Source organism: Ceratosolen solmsi, unplaced genomic scaffold (genome assembly GCF_000503995.2).
Source record: "Ceratosolen solmsi marchali unplaced genomic scaffold, CerSol_1.0 scaffold11, whole genome shotgun sequence".
Taxonomy (NCBI): domain Eukaryota; kingdom Metazoa; phylum Arthropoda; class Insecta; order Hymenoptera; family Agaonidae; genus Ceratosolen; species Ceratosolen solmsi.
Window position 1 is genome coordinate 4,327,121 of NW_011948416.1, and position 20,410 is coordinate 4,347,530.

Sequence of the window (20,410 nt, forward strand, 5' to 3'; positions counted from 1 at the left end):
GCCGAGGGATCGAAAACTACGTAAATTCGCGCGTGGGGCCCTTTCTCGTTGTCCCCGAAGCACGGCATTATGCTGTATTATAGCGGAGTTAGCTAGAGGGGGTGGGAATATTTAGGGGCGGGTTAGATTGCCTGAAAGTAATGGAAAGCAAAGAAGATGGGAGGTTAGGAGGGAGAGGAAAGGAGCGCACCTCGTTTCGGGCTCGATCGATGCGCTCACCGCCGCCATACGTCGAAATAAATAACATTCGCGAATTATCCCTCGGAGTCTTGTGCCCATTTGCCTACCCATCGCCGCCCGCCACTCTTCCACCAGCACCAACAGGGCCATAACCTCGTTGTTGCGTAGTGCGCGAGACAGGTAATTTTCGAGGCCGATATCGGGCCAAGAAAGCGACGCTGTCGATCGTATTCGTCGGTGCAGCTCCGCGCGATGTTATTATACGTTGCTTGAAATTTCGTGAGCTTTTACTCTCCCCCCCCCTCTCTTTCTCACTCTCTCTCTCTCTCTCTGCTGCTGCTGCTCGAATTTACGACGTGACTTTCTACGGGCCTTCTCTTCCCATTTCTCTCTCCTATACTTCGTATACCTTCCTCTCTATTATTATCCCCCTCTCTATCTCTCTCTCTCTCTCTCTCTCTCTCTCTCTCTCTCTCTCATGCTCGTTGGCTCGCTCATGTCCACACGTTGCTTCTTTGATCACGTCAGTCACAGTCGTGAATTAATTGTGACAGGTACGGATAACGACACATTATGTTTGGTAAGGCAGAAGAGGAAAGTTACAATCTTTTATTACACCTACATTAAACAAAAACCCAAAAATTTTTGTCAAACGAATATTACGCAATTTACTCGCTTCTTTTGTCGGCAAAGAGTGAAAAATTAGAGGCTGATTTTACTTGGAGATGAAATATTTTCCCTCTCTTTCTTTTTCTTCCTCATCATCTTCTTCTTCTTTTTGTCTTTTTTACTTGAATTATCTTACTTAAACTTATTTAAAGAACATTTTTTCTACGCATTTCTTAATAATCTAATGGATACATAAGCGCGCGAATCTCCAATATTGAACAATGATGAAAGAGTATTTATAAAGGCCGTAGAAAATATTTAAGACGAGAAAACATGGGAGAGAAACGACAGTAAAAAAAAAAAAAAAAAAAAAAAAAAAAAAAAAAATATGAGAAAAAAGAAAAAAGCACACGACACGTCCCGGGCGCTCGGCAATGATATAACCATATCTCTCTCTAAGATCCGAGATCTCCTTTCCACTACTTTCCATCCATCTCAAGTTACACGAGCATCTTCCTTTCACGGCGAAACAAATACAGCCTCCCCACCAGAAAGCACCAAAAAGGGTTCTTCACAAGGGTTTTCTCCCTTTATCCAACTCCCCCTCCCCCCAATCCCAATGGCCATCAGACGCTATTTGCACAGTGTTATCAAAGTTACACTTCCTTAATATAATCATTCCCCCCCCCCCAACCCATCCCGTTGCCCCGTCTTTCATCGTCTCAAGTCCATGTGTGCGTAGAAACTAAAATATCGCGGAGGAAGGGGACTGCGAGGGAAAATACACAAGAGAGTGAGAGAGCGCGGCACGACTACAAAAGGAGTATGAACGGTATTTAAAAGCCGAGGCATTGGGCGAAAACCGCGAAAAGGCCCATAAGTATACAGGCAGGGACGATAAAATATTCCCCGCTCGGCACAGCGCGAGTGGCTTCGACTTCTGTGCCTATGGTCGGTTCGCATTGCCACCGCCACCACCACCACCACTACCACCGCCGCTTCGGGGAAGCAGCGCTTCAAATGAGATCCGATCATTGAATTTCGTGGGACTGGAGAAACAAGCCAAGGCGAATGTGCGAGGCGAAGAGAGAGAGAGAGAGAGAGAGAGAGAGAGACGAGAGACGAGAGACGAGAGACGAGAGACGAGAGACGAGAGACGAGAGACGCGCTCGGTATCGTAAAAGCCTCGTTAAATCGTCGCGATCGACGTGACCTCTCATCGCCCTCGACACCCGCTTTCACTCCCAACTTAGACGATGCGCTGACTTATACGAAATCGTATCAATCAGAGGAGGAGATAACCGAACGCGCAAAATGGCACTCCCACCGGCTCCCGCACCCCGGCATCGCCCAACCTCATTAACGGACTGTCAATCAAAGACTGATAGCGATAAATAAACCTTTTCCCGTCCACCCCACTACATGCGCACACACCCTTCCAGGGGCGAGCTCGCGCGATAAAGCATTTTTATTCGTGAGCCAGTGCCGTGGGTATTCCCGACTCGCTTATATAAATGTCTCGTCAGAGATCGGGAGGGACGAGGCCGACAAAGCAGCTCCGGCGCGTCCGCATATTTACGCCCCGACATTGACGTGTATTTCGAATCTCCCGCGCCTCCTTGACTTCCGAGCCCGGCATCATCGTATCGCCTATCGCTGTACTTTTTTTCATTTCACGGTTGCTCCTTTTTCGCGCCTCCTCGCGCCTTAACCCTCCACCGGTACCGTGAAATCGCTCGTTTATTTTTAGAATTAAATCTACGTACTATCGATGCCTCTGCACGCGCCGCTTTTCAAGCTTCGACTCTTCTTCCCTCCACTCTTTTCTCTTCGCTCCCTCCTCGTTATCCTCCTCCTCCTCCTACTCTTCTTTAACTAATCTATATAACTAAGCGAGGCTTTTGGGAAGCTCGCGTACGATGACAATCGACTCGATGTGGATTATCAAACGTTCTAAGAGACACGAACTATCTAAGAGATGACTTAAGGGAACACAATATTGTGTTCACAATTTTGTGCACATCAACGCCGATAAACGTATGTCCGACGAACCTATTACATAGGATCTATATTCTAGGAATAATTCACCTCCGATAAAGTAGAAACGTGTAATGTGCATGCGCAAAGATTGTCCGACCGTCAGTCGACGGGAAACGCCAAAAACAAAAACGAAAAATTAAAATCTCTCAAACACAACGAGGATTATTTGATTATTTGAACGATCGAATTAAGATTAGGACGATGAAAAGCTTTGGACGCGTCAATTGCTAAAAGGGCGGGATCTCTCTATCGTTCGTGCGATTTTTTTCTCATGTCACGAATAAGCATAAAGTTTTGGTTGAAAGAAGCCAACGGCTCATCCATCGGTCACCGTGGCAGGCGCCCACAAAATTGAGTGGCCGATCGGATTTCCGGCGCAGCTGATGCGAAAGTGGATTCGAGAAGCCTGGCTACCACCGCCTCTGACGCCGCCACCGCCACCGCCATCGCCGACGCTGCCAAGAATATAAGTCTACGAGCGCAAGGCGAAACGAACGGAGGAAAGGAAAAGTCGTTGGGAGCATGAATGGCAATAAAAGAAAGAGAAGGGGGTGGTGACGCTGACGGCGTAGGCATAAAGGCCCTTGGCTCGCCTCGACCCGATGAAATTGAAAATCGATCTCGCGTGCAATGGCGAGAGCGAGCGCGCGCGCGGAAAAATTAGCCATTAAGGTAATTGGCTGTGCTACTTTGGCAAATCGAAAAGCCGCGGATGCGACGACAAGAGGTGGCCGTGGGAGGGTATTTGGTGGTGAGGCGAGGCGTGGTAAGGGGGAAGGAGAGAGAGAGAGAGAGAGAGAGAGAGAGAGAGAGAGGGAGAGAGAGGGGGAGAGGGGGCGGGATGGGGGGTTTCAGAACATCGCGGATCCGTCGGGCGGACGACGATTCGCGGCCGCGATTGGCCGGCGCCTCGGCTACCCTCGGGGCAATTGCATCAATAAACGCATCTCTTACTGGGTGCGTAATGTGAAGGCGGCGGAGGTTATGCTCGACGGCAGGTGAAGGCCCTTGATAATTTCCTGCCAGAGCTTCTTGTTGATGACGTCGACGAGACCGCCCCGGGCGATCACCAAGTTATATAGCTCGTAGAGATCGAGGACCGACTTTGCCATTATCGGCAGCCGGTTTATCGGTGTTCCTGAAACAGATGCGAGAATGCGTGTGTTAGATCGTCCGCTCTATAGTATTTGATAAAAAGTATGTGAAATATCATGGAAAATGGAAATTTTTAAATCGATTGCGCCAAGGCGAAGAGCAACGATAAGGGACAATGTGCTTCGACGATAGCCAGTGCCGCGAAGTAAAAGCCGATCGGCGATTCGTGTATTCGTTGCCAATTCGCCTCCACCCCTTCGTTCCATCATTTCCCACCTAATAAACGTGGGTGGGCGTGCGTGCGTGCATGCGTGCGTGCGTGCGTGCGTGCGTGCGTGCGTGCGTGCGTGCGCGCGAGTGGCGTAGGTGGTGAATCGCACCCGCGTTTCTGGAAAGCAACGACGAGAGGCCCAGCGTCGTGGCTCGCCAAGTCGTAAAAACTACACTCCTTCGCGTGATAGTCGCGAATTCATTATTACTCTCGTTAACGCTCCTTCGGCTTCTCGTCTCCGCCTCCTCTCCGCTCGCCATCTCCCCCACCCGGGAGGAAACGTCGTAAAATTCTCATCGGGGCCGCGCCAAAGTTTTACGCGATACTTAAAAGCTAACCGTAGATGTGTATCTAAGCGCACCGCGACCCGACTCCGTCTCCCGGACCCTCAACCACCCAACAATCCATCTACCCACCCGTCCTCGCCTAACCTTACGCGGACCTTACGCTCACCGTAGGTACGCATCGAGTTTTGGCACCACGACGGCACTGCTGCCCAAACTCGCTCTTAAATACGACTTTGGTTCTCCGTACGTTGACCTGGCCCCTTTATACTACTTATCCTGTGCTACACGTCATCCTAAGGATCCAACTTGTAGGGAGGTTAGTGACGCCGTAATTACAGGAAAATTAAAGTATTTATGCTTTATTGCGGCTCGCTTATACTAATACCGGAGTTGCCAGAAATTTTTATGAATTTTACGAGTTAGTGAATATATTTAGAAAAGTAGGTAGAAATTCACGTATTAGAAAAGGCAAGAGTTTCGTTATCCTTATAAGCGTGGTTGGTAAGCCCCTTCTTAATAACAAATGCGAGACAGTCGCCGAGGCTCTGTGCACCTCGGCCCGACAGCCAAACAATCCCCAACACCCAGTTACCTCGTGCGAAGCTTTAACTCCACCCCGCGAATCTTGATCGCCCATTCGTCCTGAGAGTGCATCAGCTTCGCGTACTCACTCGATTGCCAATCTGATGCAATCGAAATGAGGTGTTATTTATTGTAATACATAATGTCTCCGACCGAATAAAGCGTCCAGAGTAGCGGTTTGAACCTCGTGTTTGGCATCGTAACAGCGACTCGGGCGCATGCGCGCAAAGGCTTAAAGAACCATTTATTCGAGGATATTTACAAAGCGGTTATGAGCAGCGATCAGTTGCTCGAAAAATCTCGCGGTGCAACCTTTTTCACGTGGGACGTGGTCTCTTGCTCCTCGGGCCTTAGGAGAGCCGGAGACGAGACGGAGGAGGTCGGGTAAGTAAGTGCCGTCTCACGAAGCTCAATAATCGAGCAAAAAAAAAAAAAAAAAAAAAAAAAAAAAAAAAAAAAAAAAAAAAGAAACAAAAAAAGAAAAACAGGACGAGAAAAAAAATCCTTTATAGACGCGCGCATCGCACAATTTCTGCTCCCATAATGTAACGACCGCTGCGCGCATCGCACATACGTCCGAGTGCATAAAATATATGCGCTGGTTCGCATCTACTTAAGGCCGCGCACGCACTCGCGCGCTAACGGGCGAGACAGAGAGAGAGAGAGAGAGAGAGAGAGAGAGAGAGAGAGAGAGTGAGACAGTGCAGGGGGTGGGGGAATGGGGAGGGAGTTTAAGAGCCGACGCGGCGGAGCATGGAAGGGATCGTTTATCCGCCATTGAGGACGAAGGGCTCGTACGGCCGCCATTTTTCTACCTCGCGGGCAGCTACGAGAGAGCATGAGCCGAGGGCGGACGAGTGGGGGAACCGGCAATTTTGGGCTATCGAGAAGAGGCTTGGCCCCTCGGGCTTTATTATTGGCCCCGCAATTACTCATGATATATATACAGCGCGTACGGGGAGGCTTTTTTAATGTCCCCCAACTCTCCTATCTCCCCTATCTCTCTCTCTCTCTCTCTCTCTCTCTCTCTCTCTCTCTCTCTCTATCCGTATCTCTCTCATGTCCCGGGTACTTCGCTCTCCTACCTCGGCCCGATGCTAAATTCTTACAGGAGCACTCCTGCGCACGGATATAAAGACCGAGGAAGCGATAAGACCGGGGAGAGGCGGAATATGGCAATGGATGCATATTACGCACGTACACTTATGAAGTACGCGACGTCGCGGAGTAAACGAACGCAATATATCACGGGCCGGTTGTTAAGACGAGCACCCCGATTATGCTGCGGCCCGGACCCCGTTTTTTTTATCCCCCTTATTCGCAGATTCTTGGGGCACTTTTGCAGCTTTTTTCATGCGCCCCAACGATAATGAAGAAGACCCCCGTACTCTCTCCATATAGAGATGTTTAGTTTAGGCTCTCGAGATATTGCAGATAGATAATTATACGCTACGGGCGAATATTTTGCTGCCAACGAGACAATGTATACTGTGAGGCTTTTATTATTGCGCTCGGTGGGTTTGGGCTCCTTTAAATTATTAATTTACCACGGAACCTTCGCCCCTCCTTACAATAATTTTCAACTCTTTGAGATTTATATTCGGATTTAACTATTTCGTTGGTATTTAGCCTTTTTACCAGAGTTAAGTCGTCCTTTCGCCCCGCTACATCCGACAAGCTCCTTCCTCATTTATCCACAAATTTTGCAGTCCCTTGAGATGAAAAATCAAACGGCAGGTGTAATCGCAAAATTGCCAGCGCTTTATTCCATATTTATCGTAGATTATAATTATTGGGTATGATGACAAGTCACGAGGGAATAAAAAAAAAAAAAAAAAAAAAAAAAAAAAAAAAAAAAAAAAAAAAAAAAAAAAAAGAGAAAAAACGAGGGGGAGGTGCGTGCGCGCAAGAGCAAGGACGTGGCAAAAACCATATGAAAGTAAAAGAGACTCGAAGACGGAATTATACGATGTAAAGTCACCGAGTAATATGGATATCTTGAAGGTCGCGACGACGACGGCAGTTGCCGCAATAACCCAAGATATAAAAATGACTTTCATAGGAGCGAGCGTCGTTCATTGCCCATCGCTGGTCAACAAGTGGCCCAGCGAGTGAGACGAACGCGCACAACCGCTCGGATGGATGGACGGACGGACGGTTTGGTCATTCGCTCGTACAGTCTGCATTGTTAATTATGAAATTTTCATATGAAATCTCGACAGCATTATTATGATGTTCGGAGCTTAATTCTAAAACTGACCACGTGGTCGTGATAAACCTAGGAAGGCGCCGATAAATTAGAAGCATTTCGTAACGTTATCACTTCGCAATAATTTTGTCAATAATGTGCAAATGGATTTATTCGTTGGCTTAACTTTGAATTCGCACTCGCGCGCTATTCCCCAGGTATACTGATTTTCTCAACAATTTACTTTCTATGATTATTAACATTTTTTTTTTTCCCCGTAAACTTGAAACACAAAAAGACTGCTATCAACGTTAATTTTATTATTGCTTTCGACTTGATTAATAAGAGGAAAAATATTACACTTGCGTTTGTGTTTGTAAGTGCGTATTGTATTCGAGTCTCTTAATAAAAGTTCATGATTTTCAGTTGAAGCGTCGTTGCGTTAAATCATTTAGCACGATTGAAATTATTTTTACATTTCAACTGACTTTCCCGGAAAAAAAAAAAGAAAAAGAAAAAGAAATCCGTGACGGTTCAGGAATCCGTAATTATTCAAACTAGTGAAATTTTCATAATCCTACAAATAAGCTTTGTTTTATGTTCTTAAACTATTTCAACCAATCCGATAATAGATTCGTCCTCGACTCTTTTTTTTCTTTGTTGTTGTTTTTTTTTTTTTTTTTTTTTTTTTTTAAAATTTTTTATTCCCTCGTGACTTGTCATCATACCCAATAATTATAATCTACGATAAATATGGAATAAAGCGCTAATTTGCCAGTGAACTATAAAACACATCGATTTATAGATATAGCCATCATTTTCTAGACCTATTTCATTTTTCGATTGAGACTGTGCAGCTAGTTGATTCTAAGGGAACGAGAGTAGCGGGGAGGGAGGAGATATAGAAAGACAGACAGAGGAGAGAGAGAGAGAGATAATAAGAGAGAGAATGCGAGAGGGAGCGGCATTTCAGGATGCGATTATGACTTTTCTTGGTAGGGCGTCCAATCAGCAGTTATTTTTATAATGGCCGTCGACGTTGCTCTCTCTCTCTCTCTCTCTCTCGCTCTCGGTCCCGTGCGCGCGTACTCGCTCTCACTCTATTGCTGATTCTCCTCATTTTTCCGTCTCTCTCGCACGGCAGTGAAGTCCCGGCGTAATATACCGATTTCGCTCGCACGCGTCGATGGCCCACATAGCAATGACTCGACGCCCTTTTGCTGCCGTCGTTGCCGATGATGATCACAATGATTGTTCTTTCATCCTTTTCCGGTCGATCTTAGCTCGACAAACAACAAATAAACCACAGTGAAAAAGGATTTATATTTTGCCGAGACTCGAGCTACTTATGTCAATCAAAATCATAATAAATTGTCGACTTTGCTATTATTTATTGTCCAGCTACTGGCCGACATCTTCGACATCTCCGCGTGTCGAATTGCAAGTCAAATTGAGATGGAAATCTAAAAGCCTACAGTACAATTTGCAAAAAAAAAAAAAAAAAAAAAAAAAAAAAAAAAAAAAAAAAAAAAAAAAAAAACAAAAAAAAACGAAGCGAGTTTCTTACAGAGCAACTTGACACGAACATTTTTATTTACAACGAAATTTTTCAAAATCAATTCAAATCAACCGACGGCGTCGACCACTGCGTGCATTAATTAATGCGAATGACAAGGGTCAACAATCGGCGGCAATCACCGCTCGTCGTAACTCATCGTCTAGGAGGGACACGATAGTCCAGCGCCGGGCATTTTGATTTCGAACCGCGTCCAAGAAGAAAGTCGGATCACGCAGAAGCGAGAGACTCACGGTCCACTCGGGCCCTCGTTAAGGACCCACCTAGCCCTTGTGCGGTTGAAGGGCGTTTGCTGTTGGGGCCGGTGAGACGGGGTTTCGTGGGTGGCGGCGACGGTAGGACGTAACGGGTGGTGGAGAGTGGTTGGTGACGGTCAGGAGAAAGGGAGGACGGGAGAAGAATACGAGTGCTGCGATAGGAAAGAGTCGGCGGCGCGCGGATGAGGAACGACGTCGTATAAACGGAGAGCGCAATGCGCCCTGTCGATTCCGAGTGAGAGGGTACGCACACGCACAAGCGCGCGCGCATAAAATATGGGTGGAGCCTTCGCGCACACAATGTACAATGTAAGACGGAGTAATTGGTATAGGAAACAAAACGCTGCACTTTATGGGTTATTTTGACAGAAGGGTGGTTCGGTGGAAGTGGCTAATACGTGCGGCGTAGGGACGAGAGGGATGGGGTGCTTGACTCGTACGGCTTAAGAAATTTTTTACATCTCTCACTCTTGGACTTTTTCATTTTTCAAAGTTGTGGCTTGTGGCTTGAACGTCGAGAAAATTGTCACTTTGAGCGAGACAAGAGAGAGAGAGAGAGAGAGAGAGAGAGAGAGAGAGAGGGGGGGGGGGGGGGGGGGGAGGGAAATAAACTAAAAAGAAAGAGCAATAGGGTTTAATCGAATGTGGTTAATGTTGCCCTAATAAGATTTGTTTGTTCGCCCTTATTTATCTTAACAAAGTGACTCGTCCATCTGGCTTATAAAAATTTAACATCGTTTATTTTTGTTATAGATTTTTGAGTTTACTGAATATCGGTATTTTAATCAGTTGCTCTTTTAATATATCCATTACTATACAGCTTTTGCGTAATAATACGTTTGGCTTTATTTCACCGAAGCATGCACTTACTTTCAGGACCACACTGCAAGACTTTTAAAATATCTCCCAATAAATTCACGAGCGATAGTTTATTTGACTCTATATGCCGCTCGGCTTTATCGGGAGCATGACAATTTAAATAGTGAAGAGCCGCGCGTCCGCGCGTCTAGTCCGACCTTAGTAGCCAAAAAACTTCTCCCGCGGTTCTATTCCTAACGGAAAAGGTGAGCAAATGTTGATGTAGGAAGAGCCACGCAACGTTAGTCTTTTGCACGAGGCAGTCGTTGGGTGGGTGGTAAGGCCGATGGGTGGGATGTGGGATGTGGGATATGGGATATGGGTGGTGGGAGGTTGAGGTTGAGGGGGGGGGGAGAGAGGTCGAAACGATGCCGCTCAAATTACATCTGCCGACTTATAACCAAAAGGACTTTGTCGCGACGCATCGGCCCCATCGCAATTTAACGCCAAACGGGACCAAACGACGTCGTCGCTGCGAAATACGCATTCTCCAGCCTCCCTCATTAGCACAATAGAGAACGCGCAGGGAATTGTTGTTAGACTCTAAATTTTAAAATAAGACCTATAACTTGGCAAAATTACGTTTCTTATTTCTCACCTCCGTTACGACTGCTGCGCGCACGTTGCATCCGCTCTAACCCAATTGTCCCCGCATTATCGGCACTCGGATTATGGAAAAAAATGACTTTTTAAATGCGCAATTTTTTTCAAAAGTAAAAAAGTTTCTCCACCCATAACAACGTCCGTGATTTATTCGTCATTGCGGATATTCGAAACAGCACTCGAATGTCTTAAAGCTACTCTTTATTGAGTATAAGTCGCAATTGACTGGCGGAGAGAGCTGGCGTTGGAGGAGAAGAGATCGAGTCGCGATCCACGTCAGCACGAACGAATCCGCCTCCAAGGCAAATAACTGAGTCGTTGGGAAGATTAAGCAAGTACGGAGCCCCTTAAACGGCCCTTTAAGTACACATTGCGAGAAATGGACTCATCGCGTTATCCACGGGGCGCATATCAGGATGGCGCGTGCATTGGGTGCCGAGGCGAAATAATAATTTGCATCGCATGCAAATCGGCCCGGTATATTGCCTCACGACTAATCGTACCAGGCTCCTAGTCCTTCCATGATTCTTCCATTCTCATTCCCCCTTTCCCTTGCTAAACCACCCGTCCGTCCCCACCGCCACCACATTCGCCTCCCCTCACCTTACCGTAATCGCCCACCACCCTCACCGCCCACCTCGTTCCTTTCATTAGGCATTATGAAGCCAAGCCGCCTCCGTCGTTTCTTCCACTTAAACGATTTGACTCGCGCTACTCCCGATACTCGGCGGGCCCTACTCGCCGGGACAATAACTCCACTGTTCTCTCATTTTCTCTCTTTCTTTCCGCTTATCCATCGCATTTTTCAATTTCCTCCTTTTATGTCGGCACTCGCTGCTGTTAGCTCCTCCGCGATAGCCGGCCGACCATTCGACTCTCTTCGTCTCTTTTTTCCTTTCCATTGCACTGCAACGAGCTCCGCGAGAGCACTCCTTGAGAGATCCTCCCGAGTCATGGGACTGTATTTAAATGCGGCGAGGAACGAGTTTTTGCGCCAACTTGGGCCAAGTTCGAATCGCGCTGGCCGATCGCGTGTACAGAAGCAAGTGCGCCTACCCCCCATCCGTCCCTATAAAATCCGTTTTAACCGAGGCCAAATGAAAAATATAACCATCTTTCACAAACAAAACACAAGCGCAAAACGAGAATAATAATAATAATAATAATAATAATAATAATAATAATAATAATAATAATAATAATAATAATAATAATAATAATAATAGCAAGAGTTTCTTTTCTTTTCTTTTTTCTTTTTTCTTTTTTCTCTCCCCCCCCCCCCCCCCCCCCCCCCGGGGGGGGAAAAAAAAAAAAAAAAAAAAAAAAAAAAAAAAAATAGAAGAAGAAAAAAAAAAGGAAAAAGAACAAGGTCTAGTGGAGTAGGTAATCTTACTGGCCGCTACGTATATTACGGAGCATTGTTTCATGCTTATAATAACAGAGTTAAAAATTATGTCACTTGAGAGCTCATTTTCTACTTTATAGCACTTGCTATAATATCGAGGGAATTGATTGTCTCGGTAGAGGTATAAGAAAACATTTTATTGGTCATTTACAAGTCCAGGTTGTTCGAATTGCTCCCCACAGCGATATTTAATAATATACCTTTATGGGATTATATATTCTTTTTTTTTTCTTCTTCTTCTTCTTCTTCTTCTTCTCATTTGGCACGCAATATAAAATTAGGATAATAAAATATGTTTATTAATAAAAAAGAAAAAGGACAAAACGTCGTTTAAATGCTGAAGAAAATAAGGGGAAATGTTTTGGTGGCGCTATGTGACTGGTCACCAACTCTATTTCAATAGCAATTCCATATTAATGTTCCTGCTAACGTCGCTTTTATCTTAGTCGCAGCACTACGCGACAATTAACACCAACGACTCGAGTCCTCGAATGAAAATACGACGTTGGAGAAGACGAGATGAGTAGAAGGAGAGATGTAATAAGAGTTGAATTCGAATTCATGACAATCCCCATAGCAATCCATCGTCATATTAGCTGTACCAAGGTCACATTAGGTCACGTTAGCGCCCCACGCGGGATAACGGCCGGGTTAGTATCCTGGCATTTCCTATTAGATGTTTTCTTAGCTTTCGCAATACTTTATCTTATTTTGCCACGTGATTTTTTTGTCCCTACGGCATTTGTTTTTCTACATACTTGTTAATTTGTGCCTACCTACATGATACTATGTTGCCTGTCAAATATGTTGAAAGCCAAGCGTCGTTGCTTATTCTACTTATTTTTCCTTCCTTCTCTGCTCTTATACTCGGAATTAACACGCTCTTGCGGCATTCTTGTATGTCTCTACTATGTGTGCTTCAGTACGTTCGGGAGTACTGATATATTGGCGTGCGCTCACTTCCCTCTCGACTTTAGTATACGATCGCTCCAAAGAAAAATAATACGAAATTCGCTTTCGGGGAATTGCCCCATTAATAATAGCTGTATTATTATCAAATGATTAGCAAAAATCAGATCTCGTTGAACGAGCATTTTTCAATTTACAACAACAACAACAACAACAACAAACAACAACAACAACAAACAACAAACGACAAACAACAAACAATAATAACAACAACAGCAGACAAAAACAAACAATAACAACAACGACGACGACGACGACGACGATGTTTGAAAATTAACGAAAAGAGTAAAAATTATCTTACGCTTTTCACATTTTTTGAATTTAATGGTTATTTCATTAGCTTATAAAGGATTTAACATTATTTCAACAGTCCCGAGAGTCCGAACTCTTGATAATTATTTCCTTTAACGTTATCGATAATGACTTGGATAGCAAAAGTGGACATGCCAATAGCAAAAGTGACGTACGCAACCCGACCGGGGGAACAACGTATTTTTACGTGCGTTTGTGCATGTGTATGGGCGCGCACGACTATATACAAGGGAATGAGGGATCGAGGGAGAGCCAACTTTGTTAACGTACACATGTATACATTGTATGAGAAGGGAGGAAGTGGGGTGAGCGAAATTGGCATCGCGCGCGTGGGGGTGGAGTTTCATATGAAATACACACGACGTTTACTGCTCCGCGTGTCGAGACAGGAGAGAAGGAGGATTCGAGCGTAGAGAATGAGTAAGAGACTGAGTATGAGAGAGAGAGAGAGAGAGAGAGAGTGAGAGAGAGAGAGAGAGAGTGAGAGTGAGAGTGAGAGATAGCACATGTGCCCGCGCGCGCCCGCCCGAACAGAGAGGGAAGATGATTCTAAAGAATGGGAGAATTTATTGGAACTTTTGAATTTAGTTTGGCTGTTATGATGATAGGCGATGGCATGCAGATGAACGATTTTAAATCGTTGCCTCTTTGTTCCTGCACTACCCACCCAGCTTATACTGAATTTCGTGTAAGAATGTTTCAGCTAAGATGCTTCGACTTGAAAAAAACCAAGGCCTCGAATTTATTCAAGCTTTTACGAATACGTACAATGTTAGTTAACTACTATGATGAGTCGTAATTGCATATTTAAGAGATTTAAGAAAGCGTTTAACACAAATACGTAGCTCTTGAAGATATAAAGGGAAAATTGCTGCGTGCACCGTTGATAAATAATTATAAGTACAAAAAAATTGTTTGATCAAGCCGATGATATTCCCATATCGAAAACCCATACTCCTTTAGTAATGGAGCAAAGTCTCGAGATGTCCAAGTAAAATTGTTTATATTGTTAATAATGGATCTTAAATGTTGCGATATTTCAAGTAAATTTGACCAATTTCTTCATTATTTACCAACATTAAATCCGAGAAAATTCCGAGATTGAATATTGATTATTGCTGCGGCCAATTCACAGAGTCGCGGAATTCGCAAAATCATCCGTTCGCCTTTCAACTTTCCCATTGCAATAGAATATCACGAGGCTCTTACACATCGATAACACAGAGTGTACACAATATGTTAACTTCAAACAAACAAAATGTAGACAAGAGCACGAAGTATAGACTAAGAGATTACTGGATGGATACGTGCACAATATAAATAGATCGTTGCAGATGGCTTATAAACGCACGTGGAAAGAAACAAGCGGTCGCAAGGAAAGGGCGAAGACGCGAATATAACAGTGCTACAATGTGCTTTATAATCTCGTTAGGATTTCGCGGAAATATTGAAGTAATTTACGATCCGTCGCGAGTTAAACTGTTTGTCTATTCCTTGCGCGTGTCTGCGCGCGACCGGAAAGGAAGTCTTTTAAACTTTTACACCTCGACTCTCCTCCCTCTGGCCGCCGACTCCACCACCACCACTACCACCACTACCACCACCACCACCGCCGCCCCCTTCTTCGTCAAGAAGAGGAGGAATTTCGACACGTTTTACGAGGGACGAAATATCTTGTGCTCTCCGACTGCACGAGGATGAGCTACCTGTTTTTCCCTTTTTCTTTTTTTTTTTTTTTTTTTTTTTTTTTTTTGATTTTGTTTTGTTTTTTGACGTATCACCACTGACGCCTAATGGCACAGCAAAACCGTGACTGCGATTTATAAAAATAAAAGAAAACACAAAAAGTAACAACAATAAAAAAATGATGAAAGACACGATGAAGAAGGGAAGGAAAAAAAAAAAAAAAAAAAAGCTACGCGTTAAATGATTGTTAAGAGCGTAGTGTGTGGATTCGTCATTAACTACAACGTACGTTGGCGTTTGATAATTTTTCCATTTTCCATTATCCATTATCCTTTTTTTTCCATATCAGCCTTCTCTAAATTACATTCTGCATTGCGTATCAACAACCAAATATCATTTAGCTCTTGAAAATCGTGAAAACTACATTTGCCTAATCTGCCACGAGAGCGATGATTTTTATAAAAAAAAAAAATATAGCTAATCGTCGTAAATCAGCTTTTAATGATAATCAGTGATTCGCGCGAGTCTTTTAGCCAATGGAGCGCTCTGTCCCCATAGATAAGATGGACAAGAGTGTTAAGGCAGTAAAATTGTCTAATCTCCATTAGTGTCTTCCTCCACGTAATATCATATATGAAGTGGAAATTGCGTTTTGGCCATAATCGGCGAGCATATAAATACCAATAAATTTACGTTTATCGCATCTAATCCAGAGAAACGGGAATGTAATGAGGAATGGTCGAGTCTCGGGTTGGCCGTGGGTCTCGTTTAACTGAAAATGTTCGCTCGAGTGACGGGGAGAGTGGTGGTGTAGTGCCGTGCCGGGAGCACGCGACAAAGGGCCGCTAGATAAAAGAGATTAAAAGAAGAAAAACTAGAGGCCCTTACCGAGGCGATTCTCCTCCCATCTTCCCTCGCTTCCTTGGGGTCTCCCATAAAAGTCTTCAACGCCGACGCCTTTTGCAAAATTTGTGGCTCGCTCTTGGATTAATTTTAACGCGAACGACGAAAAGGGAGATTGAGTGCATCGTTAAACGCTGCGCGTAGAATAAAAACGAAGAACGAGAAATAAAAAGAGATGACGCGGCGAGGGGCAAAAAAATTGGCGGGCCGTGAGGGTGGAGAAGACGAGGGCCGGGGATGTGAGATTCTCGCACCGACGAAGAATGAAAGATACTAAGTTCGCAGCCGAATGGCCGATTCTCGATCGAGCCGTTCGCGCTCTCGATTATTACGACTGCCCGATAAATATCCATAAAGATGAGATATGCGCAGTGTTTTTGCCCTCCTCCTCCTCCTTCTCCTCCTCCTTTCTCTCCCGCTCGCTTTCGCATTGGGCGGCAGACGGGACGAGCCGCGTGGACCGCGCGTTTTTTATTGGGACGATTTTTGTTTTACGAGATTAGGGGTTAGGGAGGCAGAGGATGAAACAGCGCCGAAGTTTTTATTAGCGCGGTGGCTTTTAATGGCCCTGCTAGACATATTATACCGTTTGATTACAAATTCGGAAATATACAAAATTTCGCTACTTCTGATAGATTCACGGCCGTATATTACGGATTTTAATACGGATAATACGGATTGTCATTCGGAAATTAAATGGATACAATGTTATGCGTTATTCAATTGGCGGTGCTGCGATGCCTGCTCGGCCAATTTTACGACCAAACGTGGGCATAAAATGTTATTAATTTGAATAATTACTCAATAACTTTGCGTCACCACTTTTTTTCATCTAAATCGCACGGCCAACGTCTAAGAATGCGAACCTTATCTCAGTCTGACGAGACTACTTTTTCTTCGTCTTTCTATCTTTCTTCACCAATACACGCTTACAACAATGCATACGCCGACGCGCTTGACTCAATCACAATACTCCAAACTTTTATATTTACGATTTAGCTCGACAAGACCACTTTTATGCCCAGTTATTAAAATTACTCCCTGTGTCTCCTCCCGTAACAGTCCGACAGCTATATAAAAAGCCACGAAAAAGTCGTCGAATGAGGAAACGATAAATTTCTAAAACGCCGACTCCTATCCTAATAATGAATAGCAAGATAAGAATCATAATAACGATGACTGCTCGGAAGGACCTTGGCAAGGCCCGAAACAGATAACCGAACAGACGAACAGACGAACGGACGACGTAACGAAATATTCAAGGTCACCTCGTGGCCGTCGCTCACCGCACCCCCACGAGATATTGCTCCTACGTGGCATCGAAATCTCCACGATAGTGCTTTCGTCGGACGAAGCGGCTACCCATACTCTATAGCGAAACGGATGAATTGTAGTGGTGGAGTGTGGGCGGGTCGGGGAGGGGGGGTTGTAGGGGGGTGGAGCCACTTGTTGCTCGGGACATGCGATTGACCCCCCCCCCCTCCCACCCACCAGCGATCGCGTAATCGCATCTCAATGGAACAAACGACCCCCAGGTCTCGTACAAGGGGGCTAGGCCGCCCTTCTCCCTCTCTACATCTTTTCTCCCTTCCTCGACGATCCCATCTCCTCTCCTTCTATAAAATCTCGCTCAACTCTCCGAATAAATGCCCGACTCTCTCGACATTGGCTCGACGTTCGTGCCTCGAGGTCACTGACATAATAGCCACATGTTTTCCGATTTCCCGCCGAGGTCGATGTTATTGGTAAAATTAGCAACAAGACCGAAGCAAATTCTACTACTTTCTACTTCTTCTTCATTATTCTTTGCTCTTTTTCTTCTCGCTCTTTTCTTTCTTACAATAAATCTAATAGATCCGCGCTTCTGAACGTGGGTAGGCCAGTAGCTCAACTGGCATATTTCATCTAAAAGTAAAATAAACAAATAGGCGAGCTTTTAACTACTATACATTTTGATCGTTTTAAGATTCTCCGATATTTGGCTTGGGTGATTGGGTGATTTGGTGGAAATGTGGGGAGAGGAGGGGGGCGGGTGAGGGGAGAGAGGATTATATGGTGAGGCGGAGGGGGTGACGTGGCGGTGGAGGGGGTGGGGGAGACACTGGCAGTGTAAGTGTCCGATCGAATGAAATAATTCGTTAATAATAATATGCAGCCAAAAAATTCAGTACCACTCTATTGCGACATAATAATTTTATTTGTATTTATTTGTAAAAGGCGTATAAAGTAGATGTAGCCGCATATCGTCGTTTGGCTATGGAACTCTAACATAATTAATGGTACTTGTATTTGAATATCATATGTGCCAAATCATCCAAAAATAAAAACGAGGAAACCCTCGGTTTGAATTGGTAATAATGTCGAGCGACGTATTATAAATAATTCACCTTTAGAACGTTTCAATTATTTCCTAACAATGTATTTCTAATGCAAACATTATTACAACTTTATTTACTCGGCTTCTCGCTTCGCGCTTAAATAAGCTTCACATTAAACTCATAAAGTCTAATTAAAAGCACTTTAGCTTTAAATCAATGTTTTCTCACTTTCGTCGATTTTATTATTTAGCTTCCGTGTGGCAAGAAGCTCTTGATCCAGAAAAAGAAAACCGTCGCCGTCACCGTTCAGCTAAGTATTATTATTATTATTATTATTATTATTATTATTATTAGTAGTAGTAGTAGTAGTAGTAGTAGTAGTAGTAGAACTAGTAGTAAGCCGAGATGATACCGTCACGGACAATAGACAAAACAGCGCGTTTTTCTTTCTCGACATACCTCTTATACACCACAACAGCTGCGATTTATCGTTAGTAGCGAAAAAATAGTCAGAGGCGGCGGATCGATTGCACGAGCTAATTGAAAAATCTCAATTTCATGGTTAATTGATCGTTGGTTGTTTTCCACGAAAAATGAATATCCCGTGGCTTTTTCAATCATTCGAGGTCTTTGGACGGATGGAAAAGTTCACCGCTCATGTTCCTCGAGCTGCCAAGCACCGAGACGATTCCACCGACAACAACACTCTCGACGATGTCATGGCTTTACACGATCAGATTTGATTAATCAGCTGCTCCGACCCCCCCCCCCCCCCCCCCCCCCCACCAGCAAAGCATTCATCCACCCGGCATCGCGCGCACGTACAAGTAGCCGCGGTAGTAGGGGCGCGGCCTCTGAATAATTCCGGTGGAGCGCCCGCGGGATTCCGGCGACGTGGGTGGCCAAGGCATTTCTCAACGTCGATTGCCAACAGACGTTGGTCGATCGGCTCTTATTAGAAACACGCGCTCGCCGGCTAATTATAATTGTACAGATGTTGGGAGCGACAACCGACGCCGGAGATTAATTCCGCGCGGTCTCCTAACACTTTGTACATAATGCGTACAATGTATACGGCCAAGTGCTTCGCTGCTACGCTCTCTCATTCCCTTTTCTTGTACGCTTCATCGCTTTTTCGGCGGCTTTTTATCACGAATCTCTTAATTCTCGTGTCAAAACTACAAGTGATAAATAATTATGGGGGATACAGGGAATTTAGCGGTAACGTCTACTATTAGCAGTGACAAAAGCCGAAGAAGAACGGAAAGTAAAACGGGGGCGAGGCGGAGCAGCGAGTCGTCATCGCAATGACATGATTACGGTTAACGGCGAGGTCGAGAGGATAAGCGATATTCGGTGCTGTACTCCTCGAAATGCAGCCAGAGACGAAGATTATTGCGCTGTCGTGCGCAGTCGCCTAAGGACGAGGCGTTAAATAAGTGAAAGTCCCTGTAGGAGAAGAGACGACTTATAATGCACATGTGACGCTTAAAGGTCGCTTTTATAAGGATACGTGCATGCGCGCGCATGGGGAATTCTTTCGAGCGATTGCAGACCGCCAAAAGCATAGCCCGACGATTATAAAATCCTGAAAGAAGATCGCGAGCGATTAGCTACACCCCGACACGATGTCATTGCGTCTATCTTGCTTTATATTCAGCACGGAGTGGGATAGTCCGATGGGCGATTTCCGATTCCTTCGGCTTCCCAGATCAATGGTTTCGTCGATCATCCAGATTTTTCAATTCCAAGAAATTCCTACAGCTTATGCCAAGTGTAAAGTTGAAAGTGCGTGCGAGTTGTGGCTCGAGTTTGCGCAAAGAGTAAAATTTCCCCGGATCCGGGATTACGAAACGCGAATTCTAAGCCACACGAACGAACACGTGTGCGCGAATGCCGCTATTCGCATTAAACTAATAATCGCTCGAAGCTCTCCCACTCTACTCCGCCGCCGCCCTTCTCAGCGCTCGCTCTCTCTCTCTCTCTCTCTCTCTCTCTCTCTCTCTCTCACTCTCTCTCTGTAAATGCGTCGGTTCCTTGGGCGAGCGAAAGTTCTTTGATAGATTTTACGAGGTTGTTTGATTCGCTTGGTCGCGCTGCGACTTGACCTCCTCCACACGTGTGACGATCCGCATTAAAACCTCGCTCCGCGCGTCTCACTCCTCCTATCGCCGTCTCGCTTTGTTCATTATCGCCGGCTGAGATATGAGGGACACAGATATATATATATATATATATATATATATATATATATATATATATATATATATA

At 44.9% G+C, this 20,410-nt stretch overlaps 1 protein-coding gene across 1 annotated transcript in view; it reads right to left on the reverse strand.

The window, feature by feature from the left end:
* retn (retained) overlaps positions 1-20,410 on the reverse strand; it is a 78,862-nt gene that overhangs the window by 6,543 nt on the left and 51,909 nt on the right. Inside the window, exon 3 of the mRNA XM_011496076.1 lies at positions 3,784-3,967. Within this exon, the coding sequence (XP_011494378.1) occupies positions 3,784-3,967 (184 nt within the window). The remainder of the gene's footprint in view (positions 1-3,783; positions 3,968-20,410) is intronic.